Genomic DNA, 16,500 nt, shown 5'->3' on the forward strand with positions numbered 1-16,500 from the left:
GAGAAAAGCCTTATGAAAACTGAACTATAAAAGTGTCTGAACATACAGATAGAGCTCATACGCAGACTTCTCATGCAAAGCCCTCAGGCATTAAAAAATAATTTTACCACTTAAAATGAGCAATAAAACAAGTTCATATTCCATTTAGTGACTAGAATAAATTCTTGCTCAATAAACGTTCTCCAAGCCTTCACATGTAAAAGACTCCGTCTTGCTAAAGGTGAGTAAGATTTTGAGCAGAGCTGGAATTGTTTTAATTTCCATAATGCATAAGCAATTTAATTAAATAAATCAATTAAATAAAGCATTACATATATCCAAATGTTAGTAGCCAGCACTACGAGCACAAAGGAGAATGCAGGAAGTTGATATTCATCCCAAATCCCTTATATGGGAAGGCTGTACACATGAGTAAAGGTTACATAAGAAAATAAAAGCAAAAGATGGCATAAAAAGACAACTCAGGTTTAATAATGATGACTTAAGTCAGGTGGCAAATATTTCAGGAGTTAAGTGGCAGAGCAGGTCTCACTGTCTACAGGCTGACCATGCTTGATGAATTTTTTACCCAAGGTAAAATAGAGGTTGCTTGGTACAAAATAATCCTTTTAATTCTGCTAGTTTCAGCCTATGACTACAATGGACATGACCGCTGTCCAGAAGCATGGAGGCATTAATCAGCTTAAACAGCCACAGACACAAGTTTACACCAAGAATTGTAGGCACAAAGGAGGCACGGACAGGCCCCAGTGGAGCTCTGGGTTGCACCAGGTTCTTTCTAAAGAGGAAAGAAGCATGTCATATCTATAACAGGTGAGAGAAACAGCAAAGCATTGGTTTAATGAAGATACACGAGTATATACACACAAATACTTCAGAAAATAAAAGCCCAAAAGGGTCTTAAGGTCAAACATCTTGTGGGGACAAAGAAACAACTTCACAATGGATGCCACTGTCACAGGGACCAACTCTCGGCCAAAAATCCAATAAACCCGTTAACTGCAGAAATTATGGGGGTAAGAAAAAGAGGGTAAAAATTGCAAAACAAAGACTCCTCTGTTTCTATTATATGTAAACAAACACGTAAGCAAAATATCTAAATACAATCAAGCATTATCAGGCAATTGCATGACAGTGGACGTACACTGCAATTTAGGGTTAACAGGAGAGAGAGAGCACGTACAAAATACAACTGATGATTTATAGGAAAGGATTGCGAAACTGAAAAGAATTCCTTATCTGGTGTCCAATTTCTACACACTAAGTACAAAAACAGATACAATTTTTGTTCTGAAGCCAAGTCCTGCTTATGTTGAGCCTTGTCACTAGCTTGAAGCCAGATCAGGACTCACACTAATTTTGTCTGCTGGAAGCAAGCCATTGTTTTCTGGCATTCAAGAAAAAAATAACAGAGGAAGAGGAAGGGATCAACAAAAACAGCAAATGAAAATGGGGTAAAGGTTCCAGAGTGTGTGATGGGCGGGAATTGCCTGGACAGAGCAGGCAGCTGGGTGGGATGCCACCACAGGAGCACAGGCTGCTCGTGCTGGGTAGGTAGGGAGAGGCTGAGGCAGTACACACATGCCTTAAAGACAACCGTGTATCTGTGTGGCTTGCTTTCACCTCTGTATTTGCTAAACCAAGATCACTACTCTCTTCCCCACACCTGGCTTCTCCCCAAGAAGGGTACAGAGTTCAGCAATACAGAATTTCAGTCTGTGGATGAGACCTCTGAGCATTCAAGTAAACACAGCCTTCGGTTTTCCCAGAAAATACTGTTTTCCCCAGATACCTGTACGTACGAATTCCAGCAGAACCTCCTCTCCCACCATCAGGGTTGTGGTAAATTAAGAGTTAAATTGCTGCTGTAAAGCAATTTAATCTCTGTGTTGGGCAGAGGCTGAAACTGAGTCATGTGTGCATATTTGGATACGTCACACCCTCTTGCTAGTAGACAAAGAACAAACTAGATCCTCACCATAAATCTCATGCCTACAGGATGCTTCTGGACAACAGATCAATTACTCTTTAGGCCCCTACAGATGGAAGAATATCCTCTCAAAAACACCCCTTGAGACGAACTAGAACAGCGTTACTTTTTTTTTATTATATATTTATATGTATCCTGATTTAGCATACTACGATGAAGATACTGGTTTTCACTGGACTTCTCTCTCTTACCTCAAGTCTTTTTACTACAGGTGAGTCCTCCTTTCTGCATGTACTCTGTTTTAATTGATACTTGCTTTTGAGGTTTTGGTGCTTTACTGGCTTAAATGGATTGTACACATCATGACATTATTACACTCCAGAAAAACTTACTTTAGGCAGTCTTTTACTGTTTCCTTTCAGTGACACCTTGGATTACCTTTTGCTTTCCTCAGTCACTTAAGAGGATTTATTTAAGCGATCTTTCTGTCCTTACTAAAAACACATCTTCTAATGTTTCTATAGTGATAAAATACTCAAACCTGTAGAGTCACGTTCTTTCTGCTTTAAAGTATTCAACAAGATTACAGCTTCAGACTGTGTTATTAGAAGGAAAATCTCAGATAATTATTGACAAACATAACTTAAGGATGTGACCAAAGAGTAAGCCCAATTTTTTTCCTTACTAAAATTAGACCTGTTTTCAAACTAAGCTTTTTAAAAAAGTTTTTTGTTGTTGTTGCTTTTTTTGATATGCAATAATATACACAAACATTTTAAAGAGTGACTAATTTTTTTTTTTTTTGGATTAACCATCCAGAAAATTACTGAAATGGATGCAGGCTACTGATTATCATTTCAAAGTTTTCTACCATAAATCTACCGGTTACAAAAAATTAAGCATGGTTAAAACTGTTTTCCATGTCCTGTTCCAGTCTGGAATGGTAAAAGAAAAACTCACAGGTTTTCATCCAAATTTCAGTTCACTTCTGAATTCCAGATTCAAGATGTGTGCCTGATGCTTTGTGTAAAGTCTTTTGGCATTAAGCACAACCAACCAAGAAATTTTTTGAATGGCAAAATTCATTAAGCTGCCTTTTGTTCTACAAAAGCTATTTTACAAATTACTTTGAGACCATGTGTTGAACACATTCATACTTCATCTATAAATGTTAATGTCTTTAAAAAGCTAGCTACTAAGCACTGACGAACAAGCATCAGAAAGGTAACCAGCATCAGTGGCTTTGCTCATATATCAGTTTTATTTACTGATGGAGACTATTCCTGCTGCATGAAAAATTTTACTCATACCAGTAAGTTTGATCTAATATCAGCCCAAACATTTACATTCAGTTTTCAGGAGTAACTGCATTTCTTTCATGTATGAGAAGAAAAAAATGGTCTGGTTTGCTTTAGTCAGAAGCTGAAAAATACAAAATAGTAACTTAATTTGGTATGCAAGATGATTTTTTCTCATAATTTGAAGTTTTCAGCCCATGTTAAGCAAGGCAGTTCTTTTTGCATTTTTGCAGTCAAGCATTTCATCCACTAAGTGACAAGGATAGCACTGCTGTTTGCTTTGGAAATTTTGATCAAGCCTGCACCAAGGCTTGATCAGCTTTTATCATAAATTACCAACATTGTTGCTACGTGATAAAAAACCTTTGCAGGTGACAAACATTACACAAATGTGACATTTTGCTAAAGATTGAAAGCACCTAATATTCAGAAAAGCCAGTTTAACATTAAATTTACACTAAATTTTAAAGAATGGGGTTGAAATTACAAATAAAGCAAAGATTATTCTTGAGTACAGTTGAGATGAAAACTTAAAGCAACAAAGAACACTACCAAACCTTCTAAACAGAGATCACTTTTCACAAGGAAAGGCTTGCCTTTCTCCTTACCTGAAGGTGAATTGTATTCATAATCCAGTGCTTTGCCTATTTTAACAATATTAACTTTAAGCTTTAGAATCTTCACTGAATGGCTCCACGATTAAAACCGTGTCTCTTATCAAGACTTTCCGTGGAATTTCAGCAAGAGACTATGATTACATCCCCCCTCATGCTATAGAAGGGGAAACAAAGACCATCCACATCAAAGAAAACAAAAGCTCTTCAAAAAAGTCCAATGACTCCACTTTAACAGAAGTGAACAACACCACGTTAGAGTACCTGACAAGTTCTCTGAGCACCAAGCTGATACCCACTGTCTACCTCAGTGCTGTTTTATTGGGTGTACCATCTAATGCCATCATTTTGTGGATGCTCATCTTCAGGATCCGGTCTGTGTGCACTGCCATCCTCTACACAAACTTGGCTATTTCGGATCTGCTCTTCTGCATCATGCTGCCATTCAAAATAGCATATCACATCAATGGGAACAACTGGATTTTTGGAGAAATGATGTGCCGAACCACAACTGTGGTGTTTTATGGCAACATGTACTGCTCTATTCTGCTGCTCACATGCATCAGCGTCAGCCGCTATGTGGCCATCGTTCACCCTTTCACCTACAAGAGCCTGCCGAAACGTACTTACGCCACCACAGTCTGTGCTACTGTGTGGACCATCGTCTTCTTGTATATGCTCCCACTTTGCATAATGCAGCAGAGCTATTATGTGAAACAACTGGGAATTTACACCTGCCATGATGTGCACAATGCCTGTGAAACTATATCTTCCTTCCAGTTTTACTACTACGTTTCTTTAGCTATCTTTGGATTTTTAATACCTCTTGCAATCATAATTTTCTGCTATGTCTCAATCATACGAACACTCAAAACACATGAATGGTTCTGGTATGTTAAAGTCAGCCTTTTGATCCTTACCATCTTCACTATTTGCTTTGTACCAAGCAATATTATTCTTATTATCCATCATATCAACTATTACTATTATAACACAGATGAGTTTTATTCTTTTTATCTCATTGCTTTATGTCTTAGCAGCTTCAACAGTTGTCTTGATCCTTTCCTTTATTTTCTGATGTCCAAAATCAGAAGTCAATCCAATATTTACCTAACTATGGTTAAAATATCCAGGGAAGCATGAATTCGTTTCTATATTGTTGGAATTATGATTTTGTATATTACTAACCCAGGTAGCAATAAACCTCACAAGCAACAATTAAAACTAAAAAAAAAATAATATAAGGATGTTAAACAAACCATGATCTCCGTAAAATTTACATCTTTCCAAACACCACACAAAGAAGCATCTTCAGAAATACTCTTCTCCAACTCTAATTTTATCATGTGTGTTACAACGTCTGGTGTACCAAGATTCAGGGAAGTGGCTGAGCATCTCCATTTTCTTCTGAGAAGGTCAGTTTTATGGCCATGGAGAAGAAACTAGAATAACAGTCACCACAGCCTCTGAACAGAAGAGAAATCCGTATCTGAACAGCACTTTTAGGTCTATTCATGACTTCCAAAGGCTTCATACGATCTCTGCGCTCACATTCACTGCAGGAACAGTGAAGTGAACAGGAGGTTTTCGTCTGGTGGGAACATGGACAAGTTAAAGCACTTTCTAGGTGTTCAGGGGCTATAGAACTTTGCAGAAGCTCCCTGTCACACGACCAAGAGCAAATCTGCACTGGATGTTAAAAATAAGGAGCTGGAATCCCATTCAGCTGGAAGAGCAATGAATCTACAGCTATAGACACGGAACCTGACACACTTCCAAGGAAGCATCTCTGAGGCTGCTCAACCAGCTTTGCTCTGGAGACTTGTTCTTCCACTGTGTCAGCACCTGTACTCCTATAACCCGCAAGGACAGCTGGAAGCTAACCCTTACCAGTGTGAATCCAGGCAAGTTTTATTCTTACTTGGTAAGCAAAACAGGGAAGATATATTGTAGTATTCTGTATATTTTCACATCCTCACAGGAAATACTTAGTGTTACAAATCCTTAAGGAAGTTGTGATTAGTTGTCCACATTAATAAAGCAAAGAATTAACTTGACTCTTGACAGAAACTCAAGGTCTACGTATACTGAGTATAAGTTCCTACAAACGAGCTCATTTGTTGGTGTACATGTTTGTAACTGAACCATGTAAGACAGTGATGAGAAAAAAAGTGTTTTACATTTGTCTGATAATAGGATTGTAAGAAACTTTACTCAAAAATAAAGCCATTTGCAGGGGAAACTAGAAATTGACTCCAAGAAATCTGCAGTCTTGTAAGGTTCTACCTCTTCAATTTCTCCTGGCTCCTAATTTACATTAGTTAAAATCATGCCCTTCCCTCAAAGTAACTTCAGGATAACTTTAAAATAATCCAGGTGTTACTCATTAATTGTAAACACCAAAATTGCCAATCTAACTGTAAAACCTGCATAGCTATCACTCAAAATAAAATAACAAAACTCAGGAAGCATGCAAAAGTATGGTACATCTGTTTAAGATTTCAGGTAGACATAACACACTTCCTAAACATAGGCTCTCTCTTTACTGGGGCTTGAACACACTTTGTTTGAAGCAGCTGTAAGAGCTGTTAGAAGCTATAGTATGAAGTTACAAGAATAAAATTCCACATTTGCATTTTCTTCTTCAAGCAAAGAACAAGTAGGTGTGATCTGAGATTAAGAGCCACAATGGGAACTGGGCGGTTTTGGTGCAGATTTTACTTAACCAAGGCCACCACAACAGGGGGGATGTGACAGTGGGATGATCAGAATAAGCCAGAAATTCAGACCCATATGTTTTCCCAGACACTGGGGAATATAGGAAGTTCACACACAGATCTATCTGATTGTTGTAAATCAAGTACTTCATTATGCCACAGCTCACTCTTAAAACATCTTAAATACAATTAAACACAGATCTGCTTTATAAATAGGGCTCAGAAAAAGCATGGGGTTGAAAAAGACTTATTACACAACCTTTTTGATTTTTTGATTTTTTTTTTTATAAGGGGAAGTTCAATCTAAATCATATCTTTTCTTAAAGAAAGGTGATATCCATGTCATTAGTCAGCAGTTAGAATAGTAACTCAAGTTAATATATCCGAATATTTCTCTTGGGAATTTGTACAGAGTGGTCTTGCTTTCTCCATAAACATGGAAATTGCTTTTTTTTTTTTTAATATATCATGAGCTGGGAAAAAAAGAGAAGATGTTTTAAGTAGTTGTCAAAGTCCACAAACACACAAAAAAACAGCATACAGCAAGGGGGAGGCTTTTCAGGATCCAGTGCTCAGTGAAACCAGAGCTTACATAGGAACCTAAGTAAAAAAATTCAGATGTACAACACCAAGTTCAAAAACTGTGGCTTACAGAAATGCACAATTTCATAGCAGGTATCACAGGTGAGGTGACAAGATAGCTGGAGAGTATTTTTACAAGCCAAAGAGCAAGAAATTTCTCCAGCTGACGTTAGGAACATATCATGTGAATTTTAGGCATCTTTTCAAACTCCAGCAAAAATGAAATGCTGTGCCATGAGTTTTAGCTAATCTTGCATTCAGTCACATCCTGCAAGTTGTAAGGCTGATCTGTGTTTATGTTTCCCTGAGCTGTGATGTTAACCAGGGCACTGCTTTTGAGGAAGCAGATACCAGTATCCTGCTGAGATAGGCTGAAGCTGAAGGCACGTACACGATGGCCAGCATCTTGTTGCATGACAAGGGCAGAACAGAAATAAGCACAAGACTCCTCTATTGTCTTTAACCCCGATTTAAGCAACAAAGGCTCCTCAAAGTACTTCTTAGAGGTTTGTTAACAATGACTCCTTCAGCATGACTGAATACTTATTAGCAAAAACATCAATTCCTGCCTACATTATAACTACCTGCCTGACAGTCTTGTAACTAGATCCTTGCAGAAAAACATAACAGATGCAGAATCTTAGTATTAATTGATTGAAAATTAATCCCTTGTGTCAGTCATAAAAAGTTGTATTCAAAAATTATTCAGTGACAGATCGTTGTCACTGGCTTATTTACCACCCTGTTGGCACAACTAATCAAAACATTGCAGGAACAAGACATGAAGGAAAAAGAATCGACATTTCAGTTCTGACAGATGCAACAGTCCAAGCTCTAACCTTGCATTTCTGTGCTTTGGCGTGGTACAGAACATCTTGATAATGCCTTGCATTTTCTGTTCTCACATCTTGCAGCTTGGCTGTGGGCAGGAGTAGGGTTTCTAGAGTTTTCTCAGGATTTCCTTGGTCAATTGCTTCATTAATGTGGCCAATTGCAATAATTCCTATGAAATAAAAAGGTTAATACAAGTGCAGTTGTCAAAGAAAGACATATCTTGTCATGTTTCACATACAAACGAAGCAGTAACACAAAGCAAAGAAAAATCAAGTAACAAGAAGCAGAGGCAGCAACAGCAAGTGATTTTATTTTATTTTATATTTTTTTTGCTCAGGTATTCAAGTGAGGCTATTAAGTTGTACAGGTTTCCTTTCTGCCACACTTACTCATTTCTCTGAATCTACCTTTCCATTAAAGCCAAATCAATCCTTACCAAAAAAAGGGAAAATTGACTTCCTTTACGTGCAGGTAAGGAAGACCTACATGAAACTTAAACAAATGCCGGACGCCACATCTGTATGTGTGTCATTTTGTATGTCAGCAACGTATTTGCTGACAATGCTGAAAGACACTCAAAAATCATGTGATTTTGGACCAGATTAGTTGGAACCCTAGTTTCAACAAATACATACATACTGACCTCCAAACTACAACATTATGCTGGACCATAACCTCATTTCTTTAAATTTCACCTTAATTAGCCAAACAGATAACACTGATCTCAAGATAAATTACTTTTTCCCCATACACCTGTGGCACTCAGAACTTCAGCCACATCATGTGAATTATTTAATAAAACCTGTGATTCATTTCCTTCAGTTGTCAAGACTGGTTTCAACACTTGAAGTCACAATTTATTCCTACTCCCAAACAGCGTGGAAATACACTGCTTGGGGGTACTGTCTCCCTAAAGCCATGCTACTCCAGAAAGGCACTGGTTGAGGGCTCCCCATCACCTGTGAGATATGACATCCTCACTAGTGGTTGATTATCTGCCACCACGTCTCTCCCATGCCCAGCACAGCTGGTGAGTCATGGATCCATTCTCTCATGACACCTAACATTTCCAGAATAGACAATTTTTCAGGGGTGTCACCAAAGTGGGAACTGTCAGGCATGCAGATTTACTTATGGAAAGTGATGCCAGCCTTCTTCCTGTCCTCTCTGCCCCAGTAACCATTTCTAGGCAGAGGCCAGTGTCACTGAAACCAAGTGCAGCTAAGCTATCTCACCAGTACAGACTGACTGTTAATGCAGGACAACCTGCAACTGCTCACATCCCACCCTGCCAGGCCCATGCTACAAGAGTGCACAATGCACTATGCAAGTGCACTTAACAGCCTCAAATTTTACTAGAAATATCATGCTTCTATATCCAGTGGAGAGTCTCAGTCCTTTAGCAGTTTTGAAGACCAAATGACCAGGTATCACATTTAACACCACCCTTACAGGGCCATACAGTCACATTCAACTGAAAGAAATAATCTCCAAAACCATTTATATTCAAAAGAGTGAGCACAAGAAACCATTCTTTTAGATAAGAAATCTAATTATTTGGATGGAGATCACGACAGATAGTTGCACTGCATAAATTCCTACCAATTCTCTGGTGAAAAACAAGGGCTTAGAAATCATTTAACAATAAAAGCTCTACACAGGATGCTGCCTTCCTCTTCCGACCTTATTCTTCAATAACACAATGGTTTACAATTTCTGCAAAATCTTTTAAGTGACACCATCCAGTGCAAATACTGAATTGCCAAGTGTTCTGAACCATTTGGCATTTGTAATGCTGCCAAAGGCAGGCATCCTAGGATGTCTTTCAGCCAGCCATAGTATAACCAGGAATACTTCAAACAGATTTAAAGACCAACAGGCATTCAAAATTATTTAAGTCTTCTCTCTTGATCAGAGTCTGTACAAGGCCATTCAGCACTGAATTTTTGTGTCCCAAGGAACAGACTACCATCTCTGCCAATGATGTAGAGGAAGAATTACTTACTTTCATTTTCTTCTTGAATTTGCATATTAACCATGTCAATGCAGTTCTGGATATCATTCCAGCTTAAATAATCTTGGCCTTGAGATGAAGCCTCTGACTTAATAGACAATAGTGTATCAGCATAACTATAAGAAGATATAAAATACATAAGTGTATTTCATACACAAGGTAAACTGCCATTAAGAATTAGTCAGATGCATCATCTATCATTTAATGACTATCATTTTTTCCATTTAATGAATTTCAGACAAACTCATCTCTTGCCAGAAATTGTATAGACATGCAAGCCGCCTTTTTGTCCTACACATGCATTACAGGAAGTGAAATGCTGGCCCTATATGCTAATCCAAAACATTTTTCTTGGCAGAGTGGAATGGTGATGATGATTTCAGGAAGCTGCTGTCTGTTTCCCAAATACTACCTTAGGAGGGAGATGCCAGTACTTTCAGACACTGCTGTAATGCACTATGACTCTATGTCTTTACCAACAGTATTTGACTCCTTAAAACCTGGAAAATTTAAACTTTCCCAGTAAACTCGGAAGGAAAAATATACCATGTAATCTGGTAGCCGAGACAGGTTCTCCTACAAAGGAGAGCATTACAGCTCTTTAAAAAGGTATTTCAGATTCTTCTGCTCACAGGTGATTTCCCCATGATTCTTGTTTTTTCCCAACTCTTCACTGACAGAAAAGAGAAGAAACACACTATGTCTTGTTATTTTACTGTCTGTCCTGAACTATTTAATTTCCTGTCTGGTAGGAAGCCGCTAGACTTCGGATGAAGTGTTCTTCATCCCAAATTTCGCTCCTAAGAAATGTCAACAGCACCTATACCAAAGACATTGCACATCCCCACTCCCCAACACAGTGCTGGGGAAAGTGGCAACAGAGCTGGGCATATTCTTTAGTGCACGACACTAGAGATGAATTTGGGAGAAACTGCGATCTGCTTCTTGCTATAGTACGTCAAAGACCAGAGAGTCAGTCCTAGCATCAGGTAGCAGCCCCTCATGCTTAGAAGATAACCATGCATCCTGCACATAGAGGACGGTGGGCCATAGGAAGAGAAAGGACATGAGTCCCACACATCATGGTCCTCCAAGCACAAGCTCTGTAGCCTGTGCCTGTTGTTCTTAGAACGATCACAGACCTAGTTGACCTGGAAACCTTCACAGCAGTGTAAACACCTGTACAAGAAAGTTAATTTTGAAATTCTGGAACCAAATATTCAACTGACCCAGTAAGACAGACCAAATACCTGTCGTCTATTTCCAGCTGTGGCTTGAAATTAATTGCTGCCAAACCAGTACAGTAAAGAATTATTTCCTGTTCTGATTTGTCCTCCCTACATTCATCAGACTACATTATGGGCTTCCCCAAGCTGCAAATTGCATATCAATGTTTAATAGTTGCAAACGATTCTGTGATCCATTGATTTATCAGCTCATTTTCAAATCTTATGCAGTACTTAGTAATGAGTCCCACTATTTAAATCTTTTGTAAGATGGTAGTTCCTCGTGCAAATTTTAAACTTTATATTTCATAGTACCCAATCTTTTCTCACTCCAATTTTCCTAAGGAAATAATTGAAGTTATGAGAAGCTAGCAACTCTTATTAATAACATTCCACACAAAACTTACAATGTTGCAGAACTTTGTCGTATTTCCACTGAATTTCTGTCTTCTAGGAAAGGCATCCCTAACAAATACACGTCTTCCAGTAGAAAGCCATTGAATATCATTTCCCTCATAGAACTTTCTCTATTTCTACTGTACCCCTTTGGGTATTGTGTAATCAAAGCTTCCTGCTACACTCAACCTGTGGTTGGCAGCCCAGATTTGCATACTAGCATAATAAAATTTTTATTCCCTACTCCAACTAATCCTTCCGTTTCATTTGTATTGGCTGGCAGTGCTATCAGGCCACAATGTCATCAGTCAAACACTGCATTTGAATACTTTGGGGTCATCTGTGTATATTTACGGTTAACGTTGCTTCTCATTCCCCCAAGCACCATGACGTCAACAAGGCCAAGTGGCACGCTGATTTTGTTCGACCCCACAGCACTCTGCCCCACCCCCCCTTTCAGGTTGGAACAGATTCTTCCTGCCTCTTGACAGAGAGGAAGCCTCTCTCAACTCTCACACACAAGTTACTTTTTTTTTTTTTTCCCCCCTATCTTGACTGCTTTCCCTCCAGCTTCAAGGAACCTAGTAAGGGCTCAGATTCACATTGTCTCACAGCCTGGTGAAGACCTTCAGTGACCAGGTCACTGCTGTCCTTTTTGTCTAGTAATACCTTCCAGCAGCACTCAGATTTCCACTACCCATGACCAGGTGGTGAGAACCTGCCCTCTTCCCCACAGGCTGGAGCCTCAGGTCTCACACACGTTGTAGATTTGCCTGATTTTTTTTAATTTTTTATTTTTGCAGATAAGCTGAAGAGCACAGCAGCACCTCATAGCTGTGACAAGTCAGACATGTGGCAGTGCAAGCAGCTAGCAGCTCAGTGAAGGCTATAACTCAACTTTGAACATGCACGCGTGCCACAGCATTGTACTCAGCTTTTTAGTAAGCAGGACTTTGCTACATTTCAGACCTTCGCAAACCGTTGGCTGAAAAATGGGGGTTAGGCAGTGTCTAAGGGGCCTACTTGACCTTAAGACACTCAACACATTATCTCATTCCAAAGATCCTCCATCAGTATTGCGAAGAGGTTACTGATTGACAGTCTCCAGCTACTATTGGCTTATGTTTTAGTGACCTCAAAGTTTTTTTCAGATCTTAACATCCGTTTTCTGACAATGTCTCCCCTCCACCTTGCATATCCTTTTGCTCTCAAATATTTGAGGTTGTGAGACTGCTTACACTTATAGATACACAATTAGTTTGGTATTTATGTTTTCCTCTAATAACATAACCGTTATTTTACAGCCCTTTCATCTTCATAACCACAGCACAGGACAGCCCCCCCCCCCCCCCCCCAGTGAAATGCCTACTTATCCTTCTGCAGAAGTTGCCAAGTCTCATCCAGACAACAAAACATGAACTTTTACCGTTGCAAGTTTTCCTCTTCCAGATTATTGAAGCCAATGCATGGGTTTCTGAGATGATTCTTTATCATTAGGATGTCCTTATTTTCCAAGGCCTGGTTTAGCAACACAACTGCTGACAACATTTCTACTGCAATAGACAGTTCATCATGTGCCAGGTAATTCTGTAGGACAACAATGTACCTCAGTCAGGAAGCTAAATAACCAGTGTAACAAATTTGAGTTACACAGTCCAGATACCATCAAGGAGATGGAACTGATTTAGAAAGCCTGAAGTGCTAAGACAAATTTCCTGGTCACAGGTATGTCGCTTTAACACAGCAATGGTAGTAGAGCTTACTCTGTTTGCTACAAATCCTTTCGGCCTTTTGCCCCAGTCCCATCTCTTCTGATCATACCCTCTTACCCTAAACAATATATGAAGGGTTAGTCCTCAGTAAGAGCATGCAACAATTAAAAAAGTCAGTCAATTTGTTGCAACACAAGAGCTCAGCCAGAGCAAAGTGTGTCAAGAAATGACTTCTGTAATTCAGTTTTGCCACTTTGATTGAAAACAATCATGCAATACATAACACCATGGTGAGAGAATTAAGTCCGATTTTACAAGACAACATGCTATGTTTGTGCTGTTTCATGGCTCGGCTACATAACATCAGAGAGCAGGTCGTAAGCATTTCACTCTTACCACAGCGTTCTGTTGTTGGAGGTTGAACAGCTCAGTCTGATAGACAACAGCAGCAAATGAGTGAACAACAGGCAGCTGCGCCTCCGGTTTCATCAGTGCAACCAGTGTTTTACTAGGATCACAGTTACGAATTGCAGTATTGATATTGTCAACTGCTATAAGTTCTAGAGAACAGCAGGGAAAGAAAAGCCTATTAATTTTCACAAGCCATTTGTTTTCTGTGCCATGTAGATGACAGGTTATCCAGAGAGTATTATTTGCTGTCATTGAAAGAAAATGTCAGGTTTTATAAGACAAACTGCTGAATGTTGCAAAACATGTCTATTCAAAAAATTGCAGCAAATAATTGACCAGAGGACTATAAATAGTTTCTGGACTTGTAGATATTAGGGATCAACTATTGTACCTGTATTCCAAAGCGAGGATCTGACTCGTTCTAGCACATGGAGAAGGACCTAATGTCTCTCCTTGTGTTTGCTTGCAGCATGTTCCTCTCAGTATGTCAGCTCAAGCACTCCAGTCCCACCTCAACCCAAATGTTCATTTTCTTCTGTTGCATTTCTTCCCTCACCGCGTCCTCCTTTCAGCAGGACCTAACTCAGCCAGCTAAATACCTGGCCTGCCATACCAATGACATTTTTTATCGTCTCTTTTAAGATGCCTGGTAGAAACGGATGAGTAAGTTTAGAAGTGGAATTTTCAGTGGCTAAAGTGAGGGGGGGGGGCAGAAACATATGGTACAGCTTCTAAAAGTTTGTGTACTACCAGATGTCCGTTTAAGTCTGGAAGATCAGTCCTCAAAAGTACTGCTGTCTAGAAATTGTCCTCTCCTCCACAGCTCAAATTTAATGTCAAACAGACCACCATAGAGAAGTACTAATGCAACCCATCTCAGTACCAGAACAGCACCTGATTTCTGTTTTGCTGAACACACTTCAGAGATCTGAATGCCAGCAGAAAAACACTGAAAAACACTCCCATCTGAGCCACAGCAACCTGGCAACACTTCCTCTCTTAGTCAGTGACCATAATTGCACTCCTGGAGGAGCCAATTATGAAGAAACCCAGGCTGGGACGCACCCAGGAATATGTTGCACAAGGTACAGCCTCAGTCTTGCATAAACAGGAAACAACCTTAAAGGTTAGAGTGTGTATGGCAGAGTAAAGAATGACAATTATGTGAATGTCGTTTCCATCAGCAAAATAACCCCCCTTTCTTCCACCTTATCTCATGACTTTCCTCTTTTCCAGGGAATCCTTTTAGTCACCACTGACTGCTCAAGTCTGTACAGGACTGCTCGTACAGCTGATACCATTGTCGTTTCATGTATGCAACACTACTTGGGTCTTATTATAAAAAATTAAGACTTCAAAAACCTTTTAAAGTAATCAGGCCCACCTAAACAAGCTCTTTGCTTCTCATTTCAATTGCTCTGAAGCATGGTCACATGGGGCCATGTAGTTCTTGAAGGCTCCCTTTTGGCTACTCCTGTGGTTAGAAACAGCAAAGGCTCTCAAAGCTACCGCATGCATGCTTTTTAGAGAAAAGAGCAAAGAAAAGACCTAGAGTCCACAAATAAACTAAACTAGTTCTGTAGTCAGCAACTAAACAATTGATTCCTAATTTAGGAACTGAGCATGCAACTTACAGAACACACACTAACAAGTTCACAGTCCAATAACAAAAATGCTATTTTTCCTTTTTAAATCAGACATAAGAAATAAGTTGCTCTCCAAAGCACCATTACTGCTTTTCATAGATCACAATTTTCATTATTTTGTTTACCAAGGAGCACTCCTTTCAGAGGAAAGTACTGCTCACCATGCCTAACCAATCTAAAATAGAATAACATTTGAGCTAGTAACTTTGCTTCTGGCTTAGGTTGACCTCACTGTACCAACTTTAAGTTACATTACAAAAGCAGTCAGCCTGGATTCAAAGCATTGGAAATAGAGAAAACAGCCACTAAGCCATGCTCAGATATAGCATGAAATGACAGCAGCTTAACAAAGCTGAACCTCTTAGCAAAGAAGTTTCCAGTCAAAAGAAGCAATGCATGCACTGCAAATTTAGATCCCCTTTAACTATATTTTTTGAAACTACAGATTAAATCTAGATAAATCTAAAATAAGAATAATTTTTCTCTGGAATGTGATTGCAAAATATTCTTCCATTTGATTGTTCTAATTTAATGCTACAATGATGTTCATCTCTCCTACTGTGCAAGTCATCAAGCTATGCACTCTGTTCAGTTTGTGACAATGCATTTACCAGTAGCTTAAGTCATTCATAGGTGTTAGGTAAAAAGAATACATCCACTGTAACACAGATTGATGACTTGGCAATTGTGACATTGAGATGGACAGTTACAAAATAAAATGCAATGCACATGGTTTCAGTGTGAGAAACCTAGTCTGTATGCAAGGAATTGGGGATTCGATTAATCATCTTAACATAATTAAACAGTGATGCTAAAAAAATGAGTATTAAAACAGTTACTCACTAAGCTTGTGAGCCTCAGCATCCGCATTGGCAACACTAACTTCTTTCTGTATTTCACTTTTGTCGAGCATAATTGGACCCCCTGCTATCTATCATCAGAAAAAAAAAGATTTGATTATGCTTGCAAGTTTGATGCGAGATAAGGGATAAAAACCCTTGATGGGACACTAGACTTTGATTGCAGTATTGCCTGGGCATCAAATACAATGTCACAGTAAACACAGCATTAATCTTTCCCTGTGATTTTTATCTTACTCAGAATGTGGGATTTTCTCCCT

General features: G+C 39.1%; 2 protein-coding genes across 9 annotated transcripts in view; one reads left to right on the plus strand and one right to left on the minus strand.

Annotated features, from left to right (window-relative positions):
* IQGAP2 (IQ motif containing GTPase activating protein 2) overlaps positions 1–16,500 on the minus strand; it is a 127,002-nt gene that overhangs the window by 31,564 nt on the left and 78,938 nt on the right. For 2 of the 7 annotated variants that reach the window (XM_080573840.1, XM_080573839.1), the window contains exons 11-15: positions 16,224–16,311; positions 13,720–13,883; positions 13,038–13,198; positions 9,981–10,105; positions 7,981–8,144 (exon numbers count right to left, since the gene is read on the minus strand). In XM_080573840.1, coding sequence (XP_080429966.1) covers positions 7,981–8,144; positions 9,981–10,105; positions 13,038–13,198; positions 13,720–13,883; positions 16,224–16,311 — 702 coding nt within the window. The remainder of the gene's footprint in view (positions 1–7,980; positions 8,145–9,980; positions 10,106–13,037; positions 13,199–13,719; positions 13,884–16,223; positions 16,312–16,500) is intronic. The other 5 variants (XM_080573842.1, XM_080573841.1, XM_080573845.1 and 2 more) reach the window with 3 other exon arrangements.
* F2RL2 (coagulation factor II thrombin receptor like 2) lies at positions 43–6,091 on the plus strand. Of its 2 annotated transcripts, none has more exons than XM_080573860.1 (2): positions 43–2,201; positions 3,904–6,091. In XM_080573860.1, the coding sequence occupies exons 1-2, from the start codon at positions 2,144–2,146 to the stop codon at positions 4,983–4,985; spliced, it is 1,140 nt and encodes a 379-aa protein (XP_080429986.1). In that variant the 5' UTR covers positions 43–2,143; the 3' UTR covers positions 4,986–6,091. The 2 variants fall into 2 exon arrangements, with proteins under 2 accessions (XP_080429986.1, XP_080429985.1); XM_080573859.1 differs by having other exon boundaries at positions 48–2,201; positions 3,898–6,091.

This window comes from Anser brachyrhynchus (assembly GCF_964034855.1).
Source record: "Anser brachyrhynchus genome assembly, chromosome: Z".
In the NCBI taxonomy this organism is placed as follows: Eukaryota; Metazoa; Chordata; class Aves; order Anseriformes; family Anatidae; genus Anser; species Anser brachyrhynchus.

What these genes read in the sequence shown, in the direction of transcription:
- F2RL2 (XM_080573859.1), top strand. Translation starts at nt 2,144, where the DNA reads ATGAAGATACTGGTTTTCACTGGACTTCTCTCTCTTACCTCAAGTCTT. An exon ending in CTCAAGTCTTTTTACTACAG is followed by an intron (nt 2,202 to 3,897) that starts GTGAGTCCTCCT and finishes ATTAACTTTAAG; the next exon opens with CTTTAGAATCTTCACTGAAT.